The sequence below is a fragment of the Delphinus delphis genome, chromosome 21 (genome assembly GCF_949987515.2).
Source record: "Delphinus delphis chromosome 21, mDelDel1.2, whole genome shotgun sequence".
Lineage (NCBI taxonomy): Eukaryota > Metazoa > Chordata > Mammalia > Artiodactyla > Delphinidae > Delphinus > Delphinus delphis.
The window spans coordinates 1,219,902-1,244,022 of NC_082703.1; the positions used below are offsets into that span (position 1 = coordinate 1,219,902).

Here is a 24,121-nt window from a genome sequence, read left to right on the forward strand (position 1 = left end):
TGTGTGATTATCTGATACTTGAAAATAATCAGTTTTCTATCACTAGGGTTATATTATTGAGGAAAAGTTATGGCTAAAAAATAATGGTTTTACCGTACCATATTCTGGCCCTTCCTACCCCTAAGGAGAAAAAATGCTTAATTTCAACTTAAAAAATATGAAGCACTGAATTACCTTTAATCAGATCTCAAACCGTCTTCCAATTATTTATATTAAATAAGTATAATAAATATAATAAATATAAATAAATATAATAAATGGATTGTTCCATACATTTTAGAATGCAATGAATAATTTTTATGCAAAAATTTCTCTTCTGTCCACATTTGTGCTGAGTTGAATTAGTATTAGTATATATTCACTGGGCATCAGAAGCTGGGCAACAGAAGGTGGTCCAGGACTGGCCAGCGAGGGAATGTTTGAACTCTGACCAACATAATTGTCAACGGATACTCTACAAAGTAGATAATCCTTCCATAGATAATGACTACTAAGTTAATATTGTAAGCAGTTTGCTACATAGTGTCATATCAAGAGTTGGTGTACCTACTCCATTCCTGTGAATCCCTGTTTCCTCCAGAACACAGGTCAAGATGCACCCAAGCCGGTCTGGGATAGCTGGCCTCTTCTACCTCACAAGCAGTAGCCAAAGAGTTAGAAGACAGATCCTAATTCCAGTTGAGTGTGTGTGTGTGTGTTGTTGTTGTTTTTCTTAATCTACCCCTGCTAGAGGTCTCAACTTAGAACTTACTTCTTTTTAATTTAATTTGCTTAAGAATAGCAATCATTAGGAATAAACAAGTAAATATTAACTCATTAAACTTAAGTATTCTACCCCTAAACTAAACATTACAAGTGCTCAAAAGTATACTTGTAAACATGAAGTTAGTTTGGCCACATACCTCTGCCCCTCGCATGTCAAGGTTCTAAATAACATTATCCAGCCAGAGAACCATATGGGTTCCACTCTCCTCTGTTCTCTCTTCTAACTGTTCCATCTTGTGAAGAACAAGAGGCTTTATGGATACTTTCTGTGGTTAGATATCATCCAGTTTTTACCATCTCTATTAGTGCTTTCTGCCCTCTCTTCAAATTCTTACAAATACCTGTTTCCACTGTCCCATCCGTGCCCAGCTTGGCTGTACCTCTCTGGTGCACTCAGAACTGCACATCAGCCCCCAGGCCCCTATCCTGCTGGCACATCCACCTCGTGCCTTATGGTAAAATAATGATGGCACGAAATTCTTTATTTATTCCCTCTGTTTTAGACAAGACTAGAGTTTTTTTGAAGTCCTGGTTTTTACAGTTAATTCTAGAAGTTTATGGCCAACTCCTGAAACATCACCATTCAAAAGGTCACAGACACTCTCTAACCAATGCCTTTTACAATAATATTTTTAAGTTTATCTAATATTTTTAAAGCTTTGCTATATCCCAGTGCACCAAGAAAACATTTAAGATAACTAGTATTAAAACTTTCCTTCTCCAATTTCAAGAAAACACAATCATACCAAGTTCCAAAATGCTAAACTTTAAAATTATGGGTAAATATTCCTTGTGAGAAAAATTACAAAGTAAAGGGAGGTTACATGAATTTAAGACCAGTATTTATAATCAATACCTAATAAAATCGAATGAAAACTCTTGATTTTTCTCTAACAAAATTGAATGTTAATCTGGAGGGCTGCGTGTAAATTAATGAAGTTAGAACACTCCTTCACACCATACACAAAAATAAACTCAAAATGGCTTAAAGACTTAAATAAAAGACATGACAACATGTCTTCTTGTCCTAGAAGAGAACATAGGCAAAACATTCTCTGACATAAATCATACCAATGTTTTTCTTAGGTCAATCTCCCAACACAAAAACAAAAATAAACCAATAGGACCTAATCAGATATATAAGCTTTTAAACAGCAAAGGAAGGCATCAACAAAATGAAAAAACAACATATGGTATGGGAGAAAATATTTGCAAACAATGCAACCAACAAGGCTTAATTTCCAAAATATACAAACAGCTCGTACAGCTCAATATCAAAAAAAAAAAAAAAGCTACCAATTCAATCAAAATGTGAGCAGAACATCTACATAGATATTTCTCCAAAAACGACATACATATGGCCAACAGGAGCATGAAAAGATGCTCAACATCGCTAATTATTAGAGAAATGCAAATCAAAACTACAATGAGGTATGCACCTCACACCAAACAGAATGGCCATCATCAAAAAGACTACAAATAAAAATGCTGGAGAGGGTGTGGAGAAAAAGGAACCCTCGTACACTGTTGGTGGGAATGTAAATTGGTGCAGCCACTGTGGAGAACAATATGGAGGTTCCTTAAAAAACTAAAAATTGAGTTACCATATGATCCAGCAATCCCACTCCTGGGCATACATATGGAAAAGATGAAAACTCTAATTTGAAAAGATACATGCACCCCAATGTTCACAGCAGCACTATTTACAATAGTCAAGACATGGAAGTAACCTAAGTGTCCATCGACAGATAATTGGATAAAGAAGATGTGGTACATATATACAATGGAATATTACCGAGCCATAAAAAAAAATGAAATAATGCCATTTGCAGCAACATGGATGGACCTAGACATTATCATACTAAGTGAAGTAAGTCAGACAAAGACAAATATCATATCACTTACATGTGGAATCTAAAAAAGTGATATAAATGAACCTATCTACAAAACAGAAAGAGACTCACAGACACAGAAAACAAATGGTTACCAAAGGGGAAAGGGGAGGAGGGATAATTTAGGAGTTTGGAGTTAACAAATTCACACTACTATATACGAAACAGATAAACAAGAAGGTCCTACTGTATAGCACAGGGAACTATATTCAATATCTTGTAATACCCTATAATGGAAAATAATCTGAAAAAATATATATAACTTATATATGTATAACTGAATCACTCTGCTGTACACCAGAAACTAATACAGCATTGTAAATCAACTTCACTTCAAATAAAAAGAAAAAAACTGAATATTAACAATTTCCCTCACTTGTTGACCAGTTTCTGTGGAAACGAAGAATATTTCCCCCAGTAATTCAAACACTGCTTCATATTGCTTTAATACCAAACTTTTGGACTTTTACACACACATACACAAACAAATAACCCCCCTACACACACACACACACACGTGCGCACGCGCGCGCACACACACACACACACACACACACACACAGAGCTTACTCCATATGGCTTATGAACTTCTATGCTCATGGCTTCAAATAATTTTTTGAACCATAATCTATTCCATCACTTCAAACTTCATTTTGAGGAAGAGATAGCAGGAAAAGAAAATTTTCCTCGAGGACAAATACACTCCATACTATAAAAAATACGAATGGCCAGTAAGCTGAGTATTCTTTAACTTCTAAACCCACCCCTTGCAGATTCACAATGCAGGTGAGTACTCTTCGTACTAAAGACTTAGAAGTTCTTCAGAAAAGAGTTTAACCTTGATAAAATCACTTTTGTTGCTTTGTTTTGTTTACTACCCTTTTAATTTCTATCCTACATGGAACACACACTCTGTGAAACATGCATTCAAACTTTCACTAAGCTATTCAATTTACAAAATAAGATGTTTTTTACCAGAAAAACTTAGGTTTGGGAGGGGCCATGAGAGGGTCTTCAGTGGCCTGAAACCACTAGATGGCCCAGGCTGAGTGAGCATCAGACTTCAAAGAAGAAAAGCAAACAGGGAGAAGATTTGGTCATATATATGCCTTCTTAAAAAGGAATCACTATGCAGAGCCCCAGATAGCACCTGTCTATCCAGCCCAGTTCCTCGGACGGTGTCACTTGGGCATCGCTTGAGAGGAGGGGGGCAAACCTGTGTCCCTTCTTCAGTACTACAGTCCATCCCCCAGAGTGTGTTCCTAATACCCTTTCACCCCACAACACTCTTAAGAGCAATACCCCACGCCACGGTGCAAGAAAAAAAGCAGAAACATCCTCAAACTCAACTTTTTAAATGGCAAGAGGGAATGACCTAGCTGTGATGTCCTGGGCCAATATCCCCCTAGTGACAGTCCCTCTGCTTCCTTACCTAAATACCATAAGGTGTGGATGTGATGCACTTAGCAATTCCCAACTACCTGCTGCAAGAAGCTGCATATCAGAGATGAACCCAGAAGGCAGCATGCATTTAGATTTTGTGACTTTCAGAGAACATAGCCATTTCAGAATGAAATTCACCATAGAAATATAAAATATACTGTCCTCACTAGTACATTAACTTCATATAGATCTTGTCTCTTTTATAAAATAAAAAATACATATCAGGGAATTCCTAGGTGGTCCACTGGTGAAGAATCCACCTTACAATGCAGGGAACGCAGGTTCGATCCCTGGTCAGGGAACTAAGATCCCACATGCCACCACAACTATTGAGCTCACGCACCTCAACTAGAGCCCACGTGCCACAACTACAGAGCCCACGCGCTCTGGAACCTGCGTGCCAGAACTACAGAGCCCATGTGCCCTGAAGCCTATGCACCACAACTAGAGAGAGAAAACCCACATGCCACAACTAGAGAGAAGCCCACGCGCCACAACGAAAGATCCTGCACACTGCAACAAAGATCCCATGTGCTGCAACTAAGATTCGATGCAGCCAAAAGTAAATAAAATAAATAAATAATAAGTAAATCTGAAAAAAAAAAAAACATGTCAGATGACCCAGTTCAGATATTTTAAAGTTTAGAGAACAAGAGCATGTGCTTGACCACCCTTCTCCTGAGTCCTGGCACCTCTGAGCTCCTATCTCAGCATATAAACTCACTCAAAGATGATCATTCAACCCAGTCATTCAGCTCTATGAAGTTTTTATTTATACTTTATTCTTTAATTTTATTTCTGAAGTATATGATAAGTAATATCACTCTGGTTTTATGTAGCAGTAAGAAAAAGAGGGAGGGAGGGAAGGAGGACAAAGAAAAGAAAAAACTAAGCCAAGAGCCAGAAAAACTCCCAAGAAGCCAAAAAGAAAAAGAATCCTACCAGTCTGGAACTTCCATTTGGAGGACACACTCCTTCATTTGGGGTCTGAAGAAAACAGAATGCCCTTTGGCACCACTCTTAAAATTCATTTTTAAATTTCTCCTTCGACTACAGAGTCAAATCGCCTAGACAGTTTTACTTTCACATTCTGAATTCCTATCCTTGGAACTAGGGCTGATAAAATAAAACCTAAATACATTTTAAGTCAATCTCGCCAGTCCTCTCAAAAGATCTTTACCCCAATCACTTAAAGTAAGAAAATACCAGTCAAGTAGCAAAAATAGCAAAGGTGTGATTTCTCCCTTTATGCACCAGAGGTGTTAAAGGTCCTGCCCTACCGGAGATCAGCCTGGCTTTTTGGTCCTGCCACGGGAGATCCTAAATTCTGCAATTTGCTGCAATGCCACCAGCCCCAAGTCACCGAAGAGTTGACGTTTCTGCAGCTTGTCACAGTGTTGTCACATGCTAGTCACTTCAGAGCAACCAAAAGACTTGCAGAAGTAATTCCCATTGATACCACTTAAAACTTGCCAAAGTTTGGGGAAAGCTCGTTACTAAAAATGTGGATACCACTACCTGCTCTCTGCCCTCACAATTACAGATGGTGCTTTACACTATACACACCCATGTTCATAAATCTTTACTAATATCTGGGGATAAGGCCTGGAAAACACTACATATCAATTTAATGGAGGGAAAAAAAGTGAGGCTCAGAGAGACTAAATGACTTTCCCAAAGATACAAAGCTGCTTAGATACAAAATTGGAATTGAACCCACATCTGTCTCCAATCCTAGAATACTTTCCACAGTAAACAATCCACTGCACTAATATAAACCTTGAATAAAACTGAAAGGCAAAGCCACTGAGGAAAAAAATTACGGGTCTGGAGACTCAAACAGACCTAGTCTCAGGTCTCAGTCCCAGCAAGTTGTGTCACCTCTCTCAGCCTCAGTTTCCTCGTCTGCAAATAATGAGGATCATAATACCTGCCTTACAAATCAACCACTCAAAACTAGTGTTTACTATTAAAAATTTTTGAAGATTTCAGTGGTTTCTCTTTCCCAGAATTCTTAACTTTACAAAATAGAAATAGAAAAAAAGTTCCCCACAACTCACCAGAATAAATCTAAGAGCTATGTACCAATGCCTAAAGCACACACTTCATTATCCATGATAAACGTTGCCAAAGAAATCTGCAGTGTTTGGAGGGAGAAGTTCAGAAAAGAAGAACGAGATAGGTGCTTTGTTCAACACATACCTGACTGTGATGCAGACACTGGAAAGCAGCAAACCAGCCCCAAGTCAGAGCACCAGTAACATACAGTGCGCCCGGGCTTACACCAATCCAGCGCCACCTCTTTAACCAAGACTTTCAACAAACAAGGGCCAAGAGTCACCCTCTTTCCATGTGTCCCCCAAAACAGTATTCCACAAAACCCTAGTGCTTCAGGCTATGAAAATTAGAGCTGTACAAAAACCAAAAACACTTTTTACCTTTCCAGCATTTCTCAAAGTTATCTGACATGAATCCTTTTGTGCCAAGAACATCTATTAACACCTAGAGAAATACAATTCGGAAAACCCTGACTTACTGCTATGCTGTCATATACTAGCACAGTTTCTCAAACGTATGTGTGCATTAGAATCACCCGGGAAAATGTTATAAAGGCAACTTCTCCAGCCCTACCCCAGACCTAAAGTTTGAGAACCAAAGGGTTACTTATATTTCAAAGAAGCATCACAGGCTATAACAAATTTAAAACTGCTGTACCAGTAGTTCGAGTATTATCTGTTATCTCTCATTGTAAAGACCACCAGTAGCTCTCAAAATTCAATATCTGTTAGAGTCACCTGGGAAGCTCATTTAAAAACACATATCACTGGACATCACCCCTAAAAATTCAGATTGACAGAATTGGTACAATTGTTGGATCCAAACAAATTAATATCAGCAGCAATTTTCTTTCTAACTTAAGTCCAACTTCTTGTAGGACTCACCAAATGGTATAATGTCTTATTATTTTATATTCCTTGTGATGTAAATGAGTTCCTTCTGTACCTTTCTCTTAGAGAAATAAAAATGTTACTGTTAAGGAGGAATAGAGTTATATTACACAAAACTGATTCCAGAAACACGTACTGTGTTATCACTGAAGTATGAGAATGAATGTCAGCCTGGGCAAAGGCCCTTTGGAAAATTTTTGAAGGTTTTGGTTTGTATTTTTTAAAAATCCTATTCTGGCTATACATACCCAAGGGTCAAATTCCATTTTATACTCACAACTCTGATATGAATATTTCTATTCAGAGAGAGTATGTCTTCTATCTTTCAGATGTACTGTAAGTTCTGAGCTATAAGCACTGTAAGACAATTAACATCAGCTCACACTAAAGTGACAGAAAGAGTATGATGGCTGTGACACTGTTTTATACAATGTTAACATCACGGTTAAGAGCAGAGGCTTAAGGCCTTGCAGAGATCAAGATGGTGGAATAAAAGAACGTGGAGCTCACCCCCTCCCACAAATACATCAGAAATACATCTACCTGTGGAGCAATTCTCACAGAACACCTAATGATACTGGCAGAAGACCTCACAAAACCAAAGCTGCCAGAAAGAAAACCACCTAACTAGGCAGGAAGAAATGAACAGGGATGGGACCTATGCCTCTGGGAGGGAGCTGTGAGAGAAGAAAGGTTCCCTCGCCCTCTGAACCCCCTTCACAGCTGGAAGATCAGCTGGGACAGACAGAGCCTCAGAGGCTTGGAGGAGAGTGCTGCAGCTGGCCTGCAGCAGGCAGGACAAAGAGAGACCAGCACAGACGGTCCTGGCCACCTTGCTGCACTCCCCAGCCCGAGACACGTGCCTGCTGCGCAGCAGCCGGGGACCGAAACTCCGGCTTCAGCTAACAGACCCAGGGACGGGACTGGGGTTGGCTGTGCAGAGACAACCCAAAGGGCCCACAGTGTGGTCCAGGCTGCAGGTGGGGGGGTGTGCTGGACAGAGCCTAGGTGCACCACAGGAGCTCCACTGTCAACGCACGCAGGAAGGGGTGGAACGTGGTGCAGTCACAGCAGCCTCATTCTCAGTGTGCTCATGGGCAGGCACGGCTCCACCTCTACAAGCTCTGGGAGCACACAAGCACAGGCGGGTTGCCCACACGCGAAGACAGGGCTGAAATCTGAGCCAATTCTTCCAGTTGCACAACTTCAGAGGATTTATGCCACCAGGAGGTTTGTGAGCGCAGCGCCTGTAGGACGTCCAAGCAGATGACAGGCACCCCCCTGGGCGGGGCAGGACCAGTGTCGGCAGTGGTGGGCTTTATGGTAGGCACACGCAACGGCGGGGCTGGGGTTTGGGCTGATTCCCTGCACTACCACAGCAGGTCCAGGTGCACCACTACAGTGTGTCCAGGTGCCGGACTTCGGCAGATCTGCATCTGCAGCCTTCTGAGCGCAGCACCTGAGGGACATTTGGGCCGATTGCCAGCATTCTCATGACTAAGGCGGGGCCGAGGTCAATGGCAAGAACAGTGTACATTGTGAGCACACACAAGAGGTAACAGGTGACATCACAGAGTACACTTCCCGACAGACAACTCCTGCAGAGGAATACTCAGTGGCTCCTCTCACAGCAGGAGTGCTCCAGTCCTGCCTACCTCACACGGCCGCTCAGAACCGGATCTAGGGACGTCTACTCCAGCAACTGGGAAGCAGACCCTGCTGCTGACAGAGCTGTGACAACCACAGAGGAAAGAGGAGGACCAATCCAAAATCCAGGGCAGGCTCTGGTCACAACACTAATCACACCTACTCTCAAGGGGATAAGAGCCAGCACACCCTGAGGAAAGATGTGGCAGGCATCCATACTAAAAACCACCCTCACACCAAAAATATTAGAGCCACACAGGCTACCCAGGGAAGCTCCCACATAAAAACAGTAGATAACTGTTTCAAGACCACAGTAGATAACTGTTTCTTCTGAATTTATACAGTGAGAGAAAAATGAGTAAAATAAAGAAGCAGAGGAACCAACCCAAATAAAAGATCAAGAGAATGCCCCTGAAATAACAATGAAATTGACCACTCCAGTCTACTAGACCCAAAGTCCAAAAAGGAGATAATAAAAGTGCTGAAGGAATTAAGAAAAGCTGTTGATAGAAATGCAGACCACTGTAACTAGGAACTAGAAACTATAAGGGGAAGCTAATCAAAAATAGACAGCTCAACTGCTGAGACGAAAATAAAGATAAAGGCAATAAATAGCAAGCTAAGTAATGAAGAACAACGAATAAGCAATCCAGAAGATAGAATAATGGAAACCACTCCATCAGAACAGCAGACAGAAAGACAAATGGAGTGGGGGGAGGGACTGGTTCAAGATGGTGGAGTAGAAGGATGTGCTCTCACTCCCTCTTGTGAGAGCACTGGAATCACAACTAACTGCTGAAAAATCATCAACAGGAAGACACTAGAACTCACCAAAAAAGATACCTCACATCCAAAGACAAAGGAGAAGCCACAATGAGATGGGGGGGGGGGCGCAATCACAATAAAATCAAGTCCCATAACTGCTGGGTGGGTGACTCACGAACTAGAGAACACTTATACCACAGAAGTCCACCCACTGGCGTGAAGGTTCTGAGCCTCACGTCAGACTTCCAAACCTGGGCGTCCAGCAACAGGAGGATGAATTCCTAGAGAGTCAGAATTTGAAGACTAGCAGGACTTGACTAGAGGACTTTGACAGGACTGGGGGAAACAGAGACTCCACTCTTGGAGGGCACACACAAAGTAGTGTGCACATCAAGACCCAGGGGAAGGAGCAGTGACCCTACAGGAGACTGAACCAGCCCTACCTGCTACTGTTGGAGGGTCTCCTGCAGAGGCAGGGGGGTGGCTGTGTCTCACCGTGAGGACAAGGACACTGGCAGCAGAAGTTGTGGGAAGTACTCCTTGGCGTGAGCACTTCCAGAGTCCACCATTAGCCCCAACAAAGAGCGCGGGTAGGCTCCAGTGTTGGGTCGCCTCAGACCAAACAACCAACAGGGAGGAAATTCAGCCCCACACATCAGCAGACAAGTGGATTGAAGTTTTACTGAGTTCTGCCCACCAGAGCAATAGCCAGCCAGCTCTACCCACCACCAGTCCCTCCCATTAGGAAACTTGCACAACCCTCTTAGATAGCCTCATCCACCAGAGGGCAGACACCAGAAGCAAGAAGAACTACAATCCTGCAGCCTGTGGAACAGATACGACATTGACAGAAAGATAGACAAGATGAAAAGGCGGAGGGTATGTACCAGATGAAGGAACAAGATAAAACCACAGAAAAATAACAAAATGAAGTGGAGATAGGCAAACTTCCAGAAAAAGAATTCAGAATAATGATAGTGAAGATGATCCAGGACCTGGAAAAAGAATGAAGGCAAAGATCGAGAAGATGCAAGAAATGTTTAACAAAGATTTAGAAGAATTAAAGAACAAACAAAGAGAGATGAACAATACAATAATTGAAATGAAAACTACACTAGAAGGAATCAACAGCAGAATAACTGAGGCAGAAGAACAGATAAGTGACCTGGAAGACAGAAGGGTGGAATTCACTGCCGTAGAACAGAATAAAGAAAAAATAATGAAAGGAAATGAAGACAGCCTAAGAGACCTCTGTACAACATTAAACGAAACAACATTTGCATTATAAGGATCCCAGAAGGAGAAGAGAGAGAGAAAGGACCAGAGAAAATATCTGAAGAGATTATAGTCAAAAACTTTCCTAACATGGTAAAGGAAACGGCCACCCAAGTCCAGGTAGCACAGCGAGTCCCATACAGGATAAACCCAAGGAGAAGCACGCTGAGACACACAGTAATCAAATTGGCAAAAATTAAAGACAAAGAAAAATTATTGAAAGCAGCAAAGGAAAAACGACAAATAAAATACAAAGGAACTCCCATAAGGTTAACAGCCAATTTCTCAGCAGAAACTCTACAAGCCAGAAGGGATTGGCACGATATACTTAAAGCGATGAAAGGGAAGAGTCTACAACCAAGATTACTCTACCCAGCAAGAATCTCACTCAGATTCGATGGAGAAATCAAAAGCTTTACAGACAAGCAAAAGCTAAGAGAATTCAGCACCACCAAACCAGCTCTACAACAAATGCTAAAGGAACTTCTCTAAGGGGGAAACATAAGAGAAGAAAAGGACCTACAAAAACAAACCCATAACAATTAAGAAAATGGTAATAGGAACATACATATCAATAATTACCTTAAACGTGAATGGATTAAATGCTCCAACCAAAAGACACAGGCTTGGGACTTCCCTGGTGGTGCAGTGGATAGGACTCCATGCTCCCAATGCAGGGGCCCCGGGATCGATCACTGGTCGGGGAACTGGATCCCACATGCCGCAACTAACAGTTCACATGCCACAACTGAGGAGCCCACCTGCCGCAACTGAAACCTGGTGCAACCAAAAAAAAAAAAAAAAAAGACAAGCTCGCTGAATGGATACAATAACAAGACCCATATATATGCTATCTACAAGAGGCCCACTTCAGACCTAGAGACACATTCAGACTGAAAGTGAGGGGATGGAAAAAGATATTCCATGGAAATCAAAAGAAAGCTGGAGTAGCAATTCTCATATCAGACAAAATAGACTTTAAAATAAAGAATGTTACAAGAGACAAGGAAGGATACTACATAATGATCAAGGGATCAATCCAAGAAGAAGATATAACAATTATAAATATACATGCACCCAACATAGGAGCATCTCAATACATAAGGCAACTGCTAACAGCTATAAAAGAGGAAATTGACAGTAACACAATAATAGTGGGGGACTTTAACACCCCACTTACAAAAATGGACAGATCATCCAAACAGAAAATTAATGAGGAAACACAAGCTTTAAATGAAACAGCAGACCAGACAAATTGATATTTATAGGGCATTCCATCCAAAAACAGCAGATTACACTTTCTTCTCAAGTGCACACTGAACATTCTCCAGGATAGATCACACAATGGGTCACAAATCAAGCCTCAGTAAATTTAAGAAAATTGAAATCATATCAAGCATCTTTTCTGACCAAAATGCTATGAGATTGGAAATCAATTACAGGGAAAAAAACGTAAAAAACACAAACACACAGAGGCTAAACAATACAAACTAAATAACCAAGAGATCACTGAAGAAATCAAAGAGGAAATAAAAAAATACCTAGAGACAAATGACAATGAAAACACGACAATCCAAAACCTATGGGATGCAGCAAAAGCAGCTGTAAAAGGGAAGCTTATAGCAACACAATCCTATCTCAAGAAACAACAAACAGGCTCAGGCCCCGCCGCCGCAAGACGCGCCACCCGCGCAATGTCAAAGAAAAAAGGACTAAGTGCAGAGGAAAAGAGAGCCCGCATGATGGAAATATTTTTTGAGACGAAAGATGTATTTCAATTAAAAGACATGGAGAAGATTGCTCCCAAAGAAAAAGGCATTACTGCTATGTCAGTAAAAGAAGTCCTTCAAAGCTTGGTTGATGATGGTATGGTTGACTGTGAGAGGATTGGAACATCTAATTATTATTGGGCTTTTCCAAGTAAAGCTCTTCACGCCAGGAAACGTAAGCTGGAGGTTCTGGAATCTCAGTTATCTGAGGTAAACCAAAAGCATGCAAACCTGCAGAAAAACATCGAGAAAGCTAGAATTGGCCGACATGAAACGGAAGAGCGAACCTTGCTAGCAAAAGAGCTTTCTTCACTTCGAGACCAAAGGGAACAGCTAAAGGCTGAAGTAGAAAAATACAAAGAATGTGACCCGCAAGTTGTGGAAGAAATACGTCAAGCAAATGAAGTGGCCAAAGAAGCTGCTAACAGATGGACTGATAACATATTTGCAATAAAATCTTGGGCCAAAAGAAAATTTGGGCTCGAAGAAAATAAAATTGATAAAAATTTTGGAATTACAGAAGACTTTGACTACATAGATTAAAATGTTTGGTGTCAGTGAAGGAGCTATGTGCTTGTGAATATGTAAATTTTTATATTATCCAGCTAAATGTACTGAATTTTCATTTACCTATAACTGTGTTTGTTTTATTAATTTTAAATAAAGTATAAAGTGTAAAAAAAAAAAAAAAAAAAAAAAAAAGAAACAACAAACATCTCAAATGAACAACCTAAACTTACACCTAAAGGAACTAGAGAAAGAAGAACGAACAAAACCCAAAGTTAGTAGAAGGAAAGAAATCATAAAGATCAGAGCAGAAATAAATAGAATAGAAACAAAGAAGACAAGAGCAGAGATCAATAAAACTAAAACCTGGTTCCTTGAGAAGATAAACAAAATTGATAAACCGTTAGCCAGACTCATCAAGAAAAAGAGGGAGAGGACTCAAATCAATAAAATTAGAAATGAAAAAGGAGAAGTTACAACAGACACCACAGAAATACAACGCATCCTAAGAGACTACTACAAGCAACTCTATGCCAATAAAACGGACAACCTGGAAGAAATGGACAAATTCTTAGAAAGGTATAACCTTCCAAGACTGAACCAGGAAGAAATAGAAAATATGAACAGACCAATCACAAGTAATGAAATTGAAACTGTGATTAAAAATTTTCCAACAAAAAAAAGTCCAGGACGAGATGGCTTCACAGGTGAATTGTATCAAACATTTAGAGAAGAGCTAACACCCATCCTTCTCAAGCTCTTCCAAAAAATTGCAGAGGAAGGAACACTCCCAAACTCATTCTACGAGGTCACCATCACGCTGATACCAAAACCAGAAAAAGATACTACAAAAAAAGAAAATTACAGACCAATATCACTGATGAATATAGATGCAAAAATCCTCAAGAAAATACTAGCAAACAGAATCCAACAACACATTAAAACGATCATACACCATGATCAAGTGGGATTTATCCCAGGGATGTAAGGATTCTTCAATATACGCAAATCAGTCAATGTGATACACCATATTAACAAACTGAAGAAAAAAAACATATGATCACCTCAATAGATGCAGAAAAAGCTTTTGACAAAATTCAACACCCATTTATGATAAAAAACTCTCCAGAAAGTGGGCATAGAGGGCACCTACCTCAACATAATATACGCCATATATAACAAACCCACAGCAAACATCAGTCTCAATGGTGAAAAACTGAAAGCATTTCCTCTAAGATCAGGAACAAGAAAAGGCTGTCCACTCTCACCATTAGTATTCAACATAGTTTTGGATGTCTTAGCCACGGCAATCAGAGAAGAAAAAGAAATAAAAGGAATACAAATTGGAAAAGTAGAAATAAAACTGTCACTGTTTGCAGATGACATGATACTATACATAGAGAATCCTAAAGATGCCACCAGAAAACTAGTAAAGCTAATCAATGAATTTGGTAAAGTTACAGGATACAAAATTAATGCACAGAAATCTCCTGCATTCCTATACACTAATGATGAAAAATCTGAATGAGAAATTAAAGAAGCACTCTCATTTACCATTGCAACAAAAAGAATAAAATACCTAGGAGTAAAACTACCTAGGGAGACAAAAGACCTGTATGCAGAAAACTGTAAGACACTGCTGAAAGAAATTAAAGATAATACCAACAGATGGAGAGATATACCATGTTCTTGGATTGGAAGAATCAATATTATGAATATGACTATACTACCCAAAGCAATCTACAGATTCAATGCAGTCCCTACCAAATTATCAATGGCATTTTTTACAGAACTAGAACAAAAAAATCTTAAAATCTGTGTGGAGACACAGAAGACCCTGAACAGCCAAGGCGGTCTTGAGGGAAAAAAACGGAGCTGGAGGAATCAGACTCCCTGACTTCAGACTATACAACAAAGCTACAGTAATCAAGACAATATGGTACTGGCACAAAAACAGAAATAGAGATCAAAAGAACAGAATAGAAAACCCAGAGGTAAACGCATGCACCTATGGTCAACTAATCTATGACAAAGGAGGCAAGGATATACAATGGAGAAAAGACAGTCTCTTCAATAAGTGGTGCTGGGAAAACTGGACAGCTACGTGTAGTAAAAGAATGAAATTAGAACACTCCCTAACACCATGTACAAAAATAAACTCAAAATGGATTAGAAACCTAAATGTAATGTAAGACGGGACACTACAAAACTCTTAAAGGAAAACATAGGAAGAACACTCTTTGACATAAATCACAGCAAGATCTTTTTTGATCCACATCCTAGAGTAACGGAAATAAAAACAAAAAAAACCAAATGGGACCTAATGAAACTTAAAAGCTTTTGCAAGGCAAAGGAAACTACAAACAAGACAAAAAGACAACCCTCAGAATGGGAGAAAATATTTGCAAACGAATCAACAGACAAAGGATTAATCTCCAAAATATATAAGCAGCTCATACAGCTCAGTATTAAAAAAACAGACAACCCAATCAAAAAACGGGCAGAAGACCTAAATAGACATTTCTCCAAAGAAGACATACAGATGGCCAAGAAGCACATGAAAAGCTGCTCAACATCACTAATTATTAGAGAAATGCAAATCAAAACTACAATGAGGTATCAACTCACACCAGTTAGAATGGGCATCATCAGAAAATCTACAAGCAACAAATGCTGGAGAAGGTGTGGAGAAAAGAGAACCCTGTTGCACTGTTGGTGGGAATGTAAATGGATACAGCCACAGTATGGAGGTTCCTTAAAAAACTAAAAATAGAATTACCATATGACCCAGCAAGCCCACTACTGGGCATATACACAGAGAAAACCATAATTCAAAAAGACACATGCACCCCAATGTTCACTGCAGCACTATTCACAATAGCCAGGACATGGAAGCAACCTAAATGCCCATTGACAGACGAATGGATAAAGAAGATGTGGTACATAAATACAATGAAATATTACTCAGCCATAAAAAGGAAAGAAATTGGGTCATTTGTAGAGACGTGGATGCATCTAGAGACTGTCATACAAAGTGAAGTAAGTCAGAAAGAGAAAACAAATATCGTATATTAACACATATATGTGGAACCTAGAAAAATGGTACAGATGAACTGGTTTGCAGGGCAGAAATTGAGACGCAGATGTAGAGAACAAACGTATGGACACCAAGGATGGAAAAGCGGGGGGTGGGGTGGTGTGATAAATTAGGAGATTGCGATTGACATGTATATACTAATATGTATAAAATGGATAACTAGTAAGAACGTGCTGTATAAAAAGAAAGACATGGAAAAGAAATAAAAGCAATATACGAGAACTATGGATAATATAAAGCATGCCAATCTATACATAATACAGATCTCAGAGGTAGAAGAAAGAGAAAAAAGAATCAAAAATGTATTTGAAGAAATTATGGCTGAAAACTTCCTAAACCTAAAGGAGGAAACAGATATCCAGGTACAGGAAGTACAGACGGTCTCAAACAAGATGAACCCAAGCAGACCTACTCTAAGACATATTATGATTAAAATGGCAACAGTTCAAGATAAAAAGAGGTTCTAAAGATACAATAGAAGAATGAAGAGTTAGTTAGAAGGGAACCCCCCATAGGGCTATCAGCTGATTTCTCTACAGAAATGCTGCAGGCCAGAAAGGAGTAGAAAGATATATTCAAAGTCCTAAAACGGAAAAACCTGCAACTCAGGATACTTTACCCAGCAAGATTATCATTTAGAATAGAAGGAGAGATAAAGAATTTCTTAGATAAGCAAAAACAAAAAGAATATAGCATTACTAAACCTATCCTAGAAGAAATATTGAAAGTTCTTCTCTAAATAGAAAAGAAGCGAGAATCGATAGGAAAAATAAAATTATAACAGGAAAAGCAAATATGTAAAAGCATTGTAGATCACTTCAATAAACCAGTGTATAGATTAAAAAAAAAAGCAATCAAAACAATTTTTGTGAAAGCAATTATAACTACAATGACCAGCAAAATGATAAACATGAAGATGTAAAATAGGACATTAAAATCATAAAAACAGGGGTGGGGGGAGTAAGAAAATGTAGATTGTTTTTCAGAATGTGTTTGAGCTTATATGAGCAAGTATATATAGTGGTGGACTGACATACTTGAAAACCATGGTAACCACAAATCAGAAGCTCATAACAGATTCATAAAAACCAAAAAGAAGAGAACTCAAGCATAAAACAAAAGAAAACCATCAATCCACAAAAGGAAAAACAAAAAGAAAGGAACAAAAAAGAAGTAAAAAATCAACTGGAAAATAAAGTTAAAAATGGCAGTAAATACATACCTATCAATAATTACCTTAAATGTGAACAGACTAAATGCTCCAATCAAAAGACAAAGAATGGCAGACTGTATAATAAAACAAGAACCTACAATATGCTTCATACAAGAGACCCACACAGACTGAAAGTGAGAGGATGGAAAAAGATATTTCATCCAAACAGAAATGACAAGAAAGCAGGATTCATATCAGACAAAACAGACTTTAAAACAATATTCATATCAGACAAAATAGACTTTAAACAAAGGTCATAAAGAAAGATAAAGAAGGACACTATATAATGATAAAAGGATCAATATAAGAGTATATTACACTCGTTAACATATATGCACCCAATATGGAAGCACCTAAATACGTAAAACAAATACTAACATACATAAAGGGAGAAGTTGATAGGAATATAATAATAGGAGACTTTAACACCCACTGACATCAATGGACAGATCTTCCAGACAGAAAATCAATAATGCAACAGAGACCCTAAATGACACAAAAAAGAATAGTTAGACTTAACTGATATCTACAGGGCACTACATCAAAAAACAAACAACAACAACAAAAAAAACAGAATACATATTCTTATCAAATGCTCATGGAACATTCTCTAAAATAGACAACATATTAAGACATAAAACAAGCCTCAACAAATTTAAGAGAATAGAAATTATTTCAAGCATTTATTTCTGACCACATCAGCATGAAACTAGAAATCAACCACAGAAAGAGAAATGAGAAAAAAAAAAAAAAAGACTACATGAAGACTTAACAACATGCTACTAAAAAACCAGCAGGTAAATGATGAAATCAAAGAGGAAATCCAAAAATACCTTGAGACAAATGACAATGAAAACACAACCATACAAAATCTATGGGATGCAGCAAAAGTAGTCCTAAGACGGATGTTCACAGCAATACAGGCCTTCCTCAAAAAACAAGAAAAATTTCAAACAACCTAACCTACCACCTAAAAGAATTAGGAAAACAAGGAAAAAGAAAACCTAAAGTGAGCAGAAAGAAATAATAAAGATCAGAGAGGAAATGAATAAAATAGATTTAAAAAATAGAAAAAATAAAACCAAGAGCTGGTTTTTTGAAAGGATAAACAAAACTGACAAACCTCTAACCAGACTCACCAAGAACAGAGAGAGGACCCCAATAAATAAAATAAAAAGTGAAAGAGGAGAAATAACCACTGATATTACAGAAATACAAAAAAATATAATATTATGAACAATTATATGCCAACAAACTGGACAACCTAGAAGAAATGAAGAAGTTTCTAGAAACATACAGCCCACCAAAACTGAATCAAGAAGAAATAGATAATTTGAGCAGACTGATCACCAGAGGTGAAATAGAATCTATAATGAAAAAAAACAAAAACAAACAAAAATACCTCCCTGCAAACAACAGCCCAGGACCAGATGGCTTCACTGAGGAATTCTACCAAACATACAAAGAACTTATACCTATCCTTCTCAAACTCTTCCAAAAGATTGAAGAGGAGGGAACACTCTCAAATTCATTCTATGAAGCCACCATCACCCTGATACTAAAATATGACAAAGATGCCACCAAAAAAGAAAATTACAGGTCAATATCTTTGATGAATACACATGCAAAAATCCTCAATAAAATATCAAACCAAATCTGGCAATACATTATAAAACAAAATACATACATACACCACGGTCAATTTGGATTCATTCCAGGGTCACAAGGATGGTTCAACATACACAAATCACTCAATGTGATACACCATATTAACAAAAGAAAAGATAAATATCACGATTATCTCAACAGATATAGAAAAAGCACTTGATAAAATTCAACATCCATTCATGATAAAAACTCTGGCCAAAGTGGGTATATATCTTAGTATAATAAAAAGCTATTTATGACAAACCCCCGTCAACATAATACTCAATGGTGAAAAGCTGAAAGGCTTCCCACTAAAATCTGAAAGAAGACAAGGATGCCCACCCTCACCACCTCCTTTCAACATACTATTGGAAGTCCTAGCCACAGCAATCAGACAAGAAAAAGAAATAAAATGTACCCAAATTGGAAGGGAAGAGGTGAAACTGTCATTATATGCAGGTGACATGATACTACATATAGAACACTCTAAAGACTCCACACAAAAACTACTAGAACTGATAAACAAATACAGCAAGGTAGCAGGTAACATACAGAAATCTGTTGCATTTCTTTACACCAACAAAGAAATATCAGAAAGAGAAAGTAAAAAAAAATCCCTTTTAAAATTGCAACAAAAAATAAAATACTTAGGAATAAACCTGACCAAGGAGGTTTACATGTTACAGGTTCTCAGGTTACATGCTGAGAACTATAAAACATTGATAAAGGAAATTAATGATGATTCAAAGAAACAGAAAGATAACCCATGCTCTTGGAGTGGAAGAATATTGTTAAAATGGCCATACTACCCAAAGCAATCTATAGATTTAATGTGATCCCTATCAAATTACCCATGATATTTTTCACAGAACTAGAACAAATAATCCTAAAATTTACATGGAACCATAAAAGTCCCAGAATTGCCAAAGCAATCCTGAGGAAAAAGAACAAAGCTGGAGGCATAATCCTCCCAGATTTCAGACAATACTACAAAGCTACAGTAATCAAAACACTGTGTTTGGGGCAGAGAAACAGACATATGGATCAATGGAACAGAACAGATAGCACAGAAATAAATCCACACACCCATGGTCAATTAATCTTCAACAAATGAGGCAAGAATATTCAATGGAGAAAAGACAGTCTCTTCAGCAAGTGGTGTTGGGAAAGCTGGACACCACATGTAAATCAATGAAGTTAGAACACTCCCTCACACCATACACAAAATAAAGTCAAAATGGCTTAAGACTTAAATACAAGACACGACACCATAAAACTCCCAGAAGAGAACACAGGCAAAACATTCTGACATAAATCGTACCAATGTTTTCTTAGGTCCATCTCCCAAAACAAAAGAAATAAAAGCAAAAATAAACAAATGGCACCTAATCATACTTATAAGCTTCTGCACAGCAAAGGAAACCATCAACAAAATGAAAAGACAATCTACAGGATGGGAGAAAATATTTACAAATGATGTGACCAACACGCAATAAATCTCCAAAATATACAAACAGCTCATACAGCTCAATATTGAAAAACTAAACAACCCAATCAAAAAATGGGCAGAAGACCTAAGCAGACAATTCTCCAAGGAAGACACACAGATGGCCAACAGGCACATGAAAAAATGCTCAACATCACTAATTATTAGAGAAATGCAAATCAAAACTACAATGAAGTATCACCTCACACCAGTCAGAATAGCCATCAAAAAGACCACAAATGATAAATGCTGCAGAGGGTGCGGAGAAATGGCAACCCTCCTGCACTGCTGGTGGGAATGTAAATTGGTGCAGTCACTACGGAGAACAGTAAAGAGATTCCTTTAAAAAAAAAAACCTAAAAATTGAGTTACCATATGATTCAGCAATCCCCCTTTCGGGCACATATTCGGAGAAAACTATAATTTGAAAAGATACATGCAGCCCAATGTTCATAGTAGCTCTATTCACAATAGCCAAGACATGGAAGCAACATAAATGTCCATCGACAGATGAATGGATAGAGAAGATGTGGTACATATACACAATAGAATACTACTCAGCCATAAAAAAGAATGAAATAATGCCATATGCAGCAATACGGATGGACCTAGAGATGATCATACTAATCAGTCAGAGAATGACAAATGTCATATGGTATCACTTATATGTGGAATCTAAAAATTGATACAAATGAACTTATTTACAGAACAGAAACAGATTCACAGACATAGAAAACAAACTTATCGTTACCAAAGGGAAAGGGGGGAGGGATAAATTAGGAGTTTGGGGTTAGCAGATACACAATATCATATATAAAATAGATAAACAACAAGGGCCTACTGTATAGCACAGGGAACTATATTTAATATCTTGTAATAACCTATAATGGAAAGTAATCTGAAAAAGAATATATATCTATATATGTAAACACATATATGTAAAACAGAATCACTTTGCCATACACCAGAAACTAACACAACACTGTAAACCAACTGTATGTCAATTAAATAAATAAATAAAGAGCAGAGGCTTAAGAGGAGGACAGAGATGCCTAACCACCTACGAAGTTCCCTCACTGACATCAATTACTGAGCACCCAGACTTCACAGTAGGTACAGTGTGTACAAAGATGAATAAAGAGCAAAGCACAGCTCCCAACATCATGGATTTTAAAGTCTAGGTAGTGCAGACAAAGTTTGTAGAAATAACTACAAACAAGACAGAAATCACGGAGCAATCAGTGTTCCAACTGTTAGAAGAGTACATCCTGCACAATCCTGAACCAAAAGGAGGCGTATGCCAGGTGGACAGTGATGAAGGAAAGGCTCTCCCAGCACAGGCAATGCACAGCAAGTCGCAGGGGTGTAAGACGCCAGGGCTTGTTCAAAGCATGAGGCCAGTGGCATCGTACAGGGTACAGGAAAAAGGGCAGTAGTGTGAGTACTTAGGCAAGGGAGCCAGAGGAAGACTTCAAGTGGATATGAAAAATGGCCAGATTACTCTAAACTTAAATGCAGTATCACTACAACCCAATCTACCAAAATTAGCACCTCAACTTGCTTAATTTTATTAGTCATATAGTAATCTCATGAAAACTCAGCTCAATGGACATGGATTTGTTTTTAATACTCCAAGTATTAATACTCAAAGTTCAACCCTCAGTTCAACATTATGTCAAAGAGCAGTTTTCCTCAGGAATACATAGTTTGAATAAATGAGATAAAGAAAATAATAGTAATAAATGTATTTGGTCTCCTATTTACATTTGGCTCTGAGTTCACTGTTTATAATTTATAATAGAATGATAATACAAAAAACAGAAGTATAGGAATACAAGTTTACTCTAACTTGAGAAACAGTGAAAACTGTACGGTAATTCTTTATTCATGAACTGGTACCATCCAGGCTCACAAAAGCAAACTTTCCTTGCTTTTGCCAACGAAAAAGCACCAAGTCCTGTTTTTTTTGTACAGACTCCTGTTTTTTCCTCCCACTGCCTTTTACCACTCTAGCTTTTTAAATATGGTCTTCATTGTTGGTGGGGTCCTAAACTTTATGAGCCAGTCTGCCAGTTTAGATGTTGTAAAATCCTAGTGGCTGTACTACTTCAACCCTGAAAAGCAAAGAAATTAAAGGGTAAAAGCATGAAGTATAGAGTTGTATTCTTCTCCGTGTCCAAGGGTACATTGAGTTCACCTGTATATGAAACTCCATTTCAAATCTCTCAGAACTCTGCTCAAATTCAGTAACAGAAGGCAGGCCTTCCCTTCAGTTCCACACAGGTTCAGAAACTAAGTTTTTCTGGCACAGGCGTACACAATACCTTCCCTTCCAACTCCTCCAACTCCCTCTTGCTATCACTTTCACTAATCAAGGCAGCTCCCTGCAGTCTCTCACCCATGCTCACTGTCCTCCATTCCCCTGTTCATCATTAATTTTGGAAGCATTTATTGAGTGACTACTTAGGTGTCAGACACAATGATCAGTAAGGGAGACATGCTCTCTGGCACTGCAATTTGAGGTTGTAGTTAAATAGCTCTAACATTTTTAAAAGAGATTATTTTTCAAAGCAATTATAATAATGTCATTTTAAAGAAAATACAGGGTACATTCAGAGTACATGGTAGGACCATAACCTACTCTAAGGAAATCAGTCTCCTAGAGAAGAGTGACACTGAAGTTGACCCTGAGGACGAGGATGCTAAGAGTGGGGGGTAAGAACAGGAAAGCTCAAGACAAGAGAATAAAACATATTTAAGAAAGCAAAAGAAGTTCACTGTGGTTGAGTTTGTGGGGTGGAGGTGGGAGGTACACAGAACACAAAGCAGAGAAAAGCTAAAGCTGAAGTAAGCAGCTGCTAACTACATGGGCTCATGCTGCCATCACCACCTTAAACACTTTCTATCCTATCTCTTTAAGGTCCATTTCTCATTTTCCATAATAGTAGACCAGTATCAATTACCAGAAAATCAGAGAACCACATCAGTGACATGTTATATTAGCAAGTCTGTGTTAATGGGAGGATCACATGGGCATTTTAACAGGGACTTTCTGGAGGCAATGATTTGGTCAGAAAGAGAGTAACAAGTGAAACATTCAAGCTCCAAGACAAGCCAGTGTAGATCATCTTTTGGGTCAAGACCAGTTTTCCACTAGTTTCATTTACCTCTACATTCCCAAATATTCTGACTATCTAAAAGTTGTTAAACAACTACTGCTTTTTTTTAAAATTAATTTAGTTATTTGGTTGCACCAGGTCTTAGTTGAGACAAGCAGGCTCCTTAGTTTTGGCTTCTGGGCTCCTTAGTTGTGGCACATGGGCTCCTTAGTTGCAGCAGATGGGCTCCTTAGTTGCGGCTCCCAGGCTCCTTAGTTGTGGCATGCAAACTCTTAGTTGCAGCATGCATGTGCGATGTAGTTGCCTGACCAGGGATCAAACCCAGGCCCCCTGCATTGGAAGTGCAGAGTCTTATCCACTGTGCGCCACCAGGGAAGTCCCTATTCTGACTATCTAGTCAGAACAATTATTCCTAACAAAACACAACAGTATAAGATATTGTTTTACATTCCATTACAATCACCATAATCCTCATTCTAAAAGATCTACTACAGTAAAATGAGAAAAAAAAATGAAAAGATAGAAGAAGGCAGAAATAAAATAACTAT

General features: G+C 38.5%; 2 protein-coding genes across 11 annotated transcripts in view; one reads left to right on the plus strand and one right to left on the minus strand.

Moving 5' to 3' along the window:
- Positions 1-24,121, minus strand: part of PSD3 (pleckstrin and Sec7 domain containing 3) — a 570,605-nt gene that overhangs the window by 323,891 nt on the left and 222,593 nt on the right. Inside the window, exon 1 of one of the 10 annotated variants that reach the window (XM_060001198.1) lies at positions 11,318-11,496. The exons of the other annotated variants lie outside the window; for them this stretch is intronic. The gene's annotated coding sequence lies outside the window, so the exon portion shown is untranslated. Of the gene's footprint in view, positions 1-11,317; positions 11,497-24,121 lie in introns of those variants that run through there. 10 annotated transcript variants of the gene reach the window in all.
- On the plus strand, positions 12,006-13,076 carry LOC132417540 (meiotic nuclear division protein 1 homolog). Its single transcript, XM_060001200.1, has one exon. The coding sequence runs from the start codon at positions 12,430-12,432 to the stop codon at positions 13,045-13,047; it is 618 nt and encodes a 205-aa protein (XP_059857183.1). The 5' UTR covers positions 12,006-12,429; the 3' UTR covers positions 13,048-13,076.

Coding starts and splice junctions, on each gene's coding strand:
- LOC132417540 (XM_060001200.1), top strand. CDS start 12,430: ATGTCAAAGAAAAAAGGACTAAGTGCAGAGGAAAAGAGAGCCCGCATG.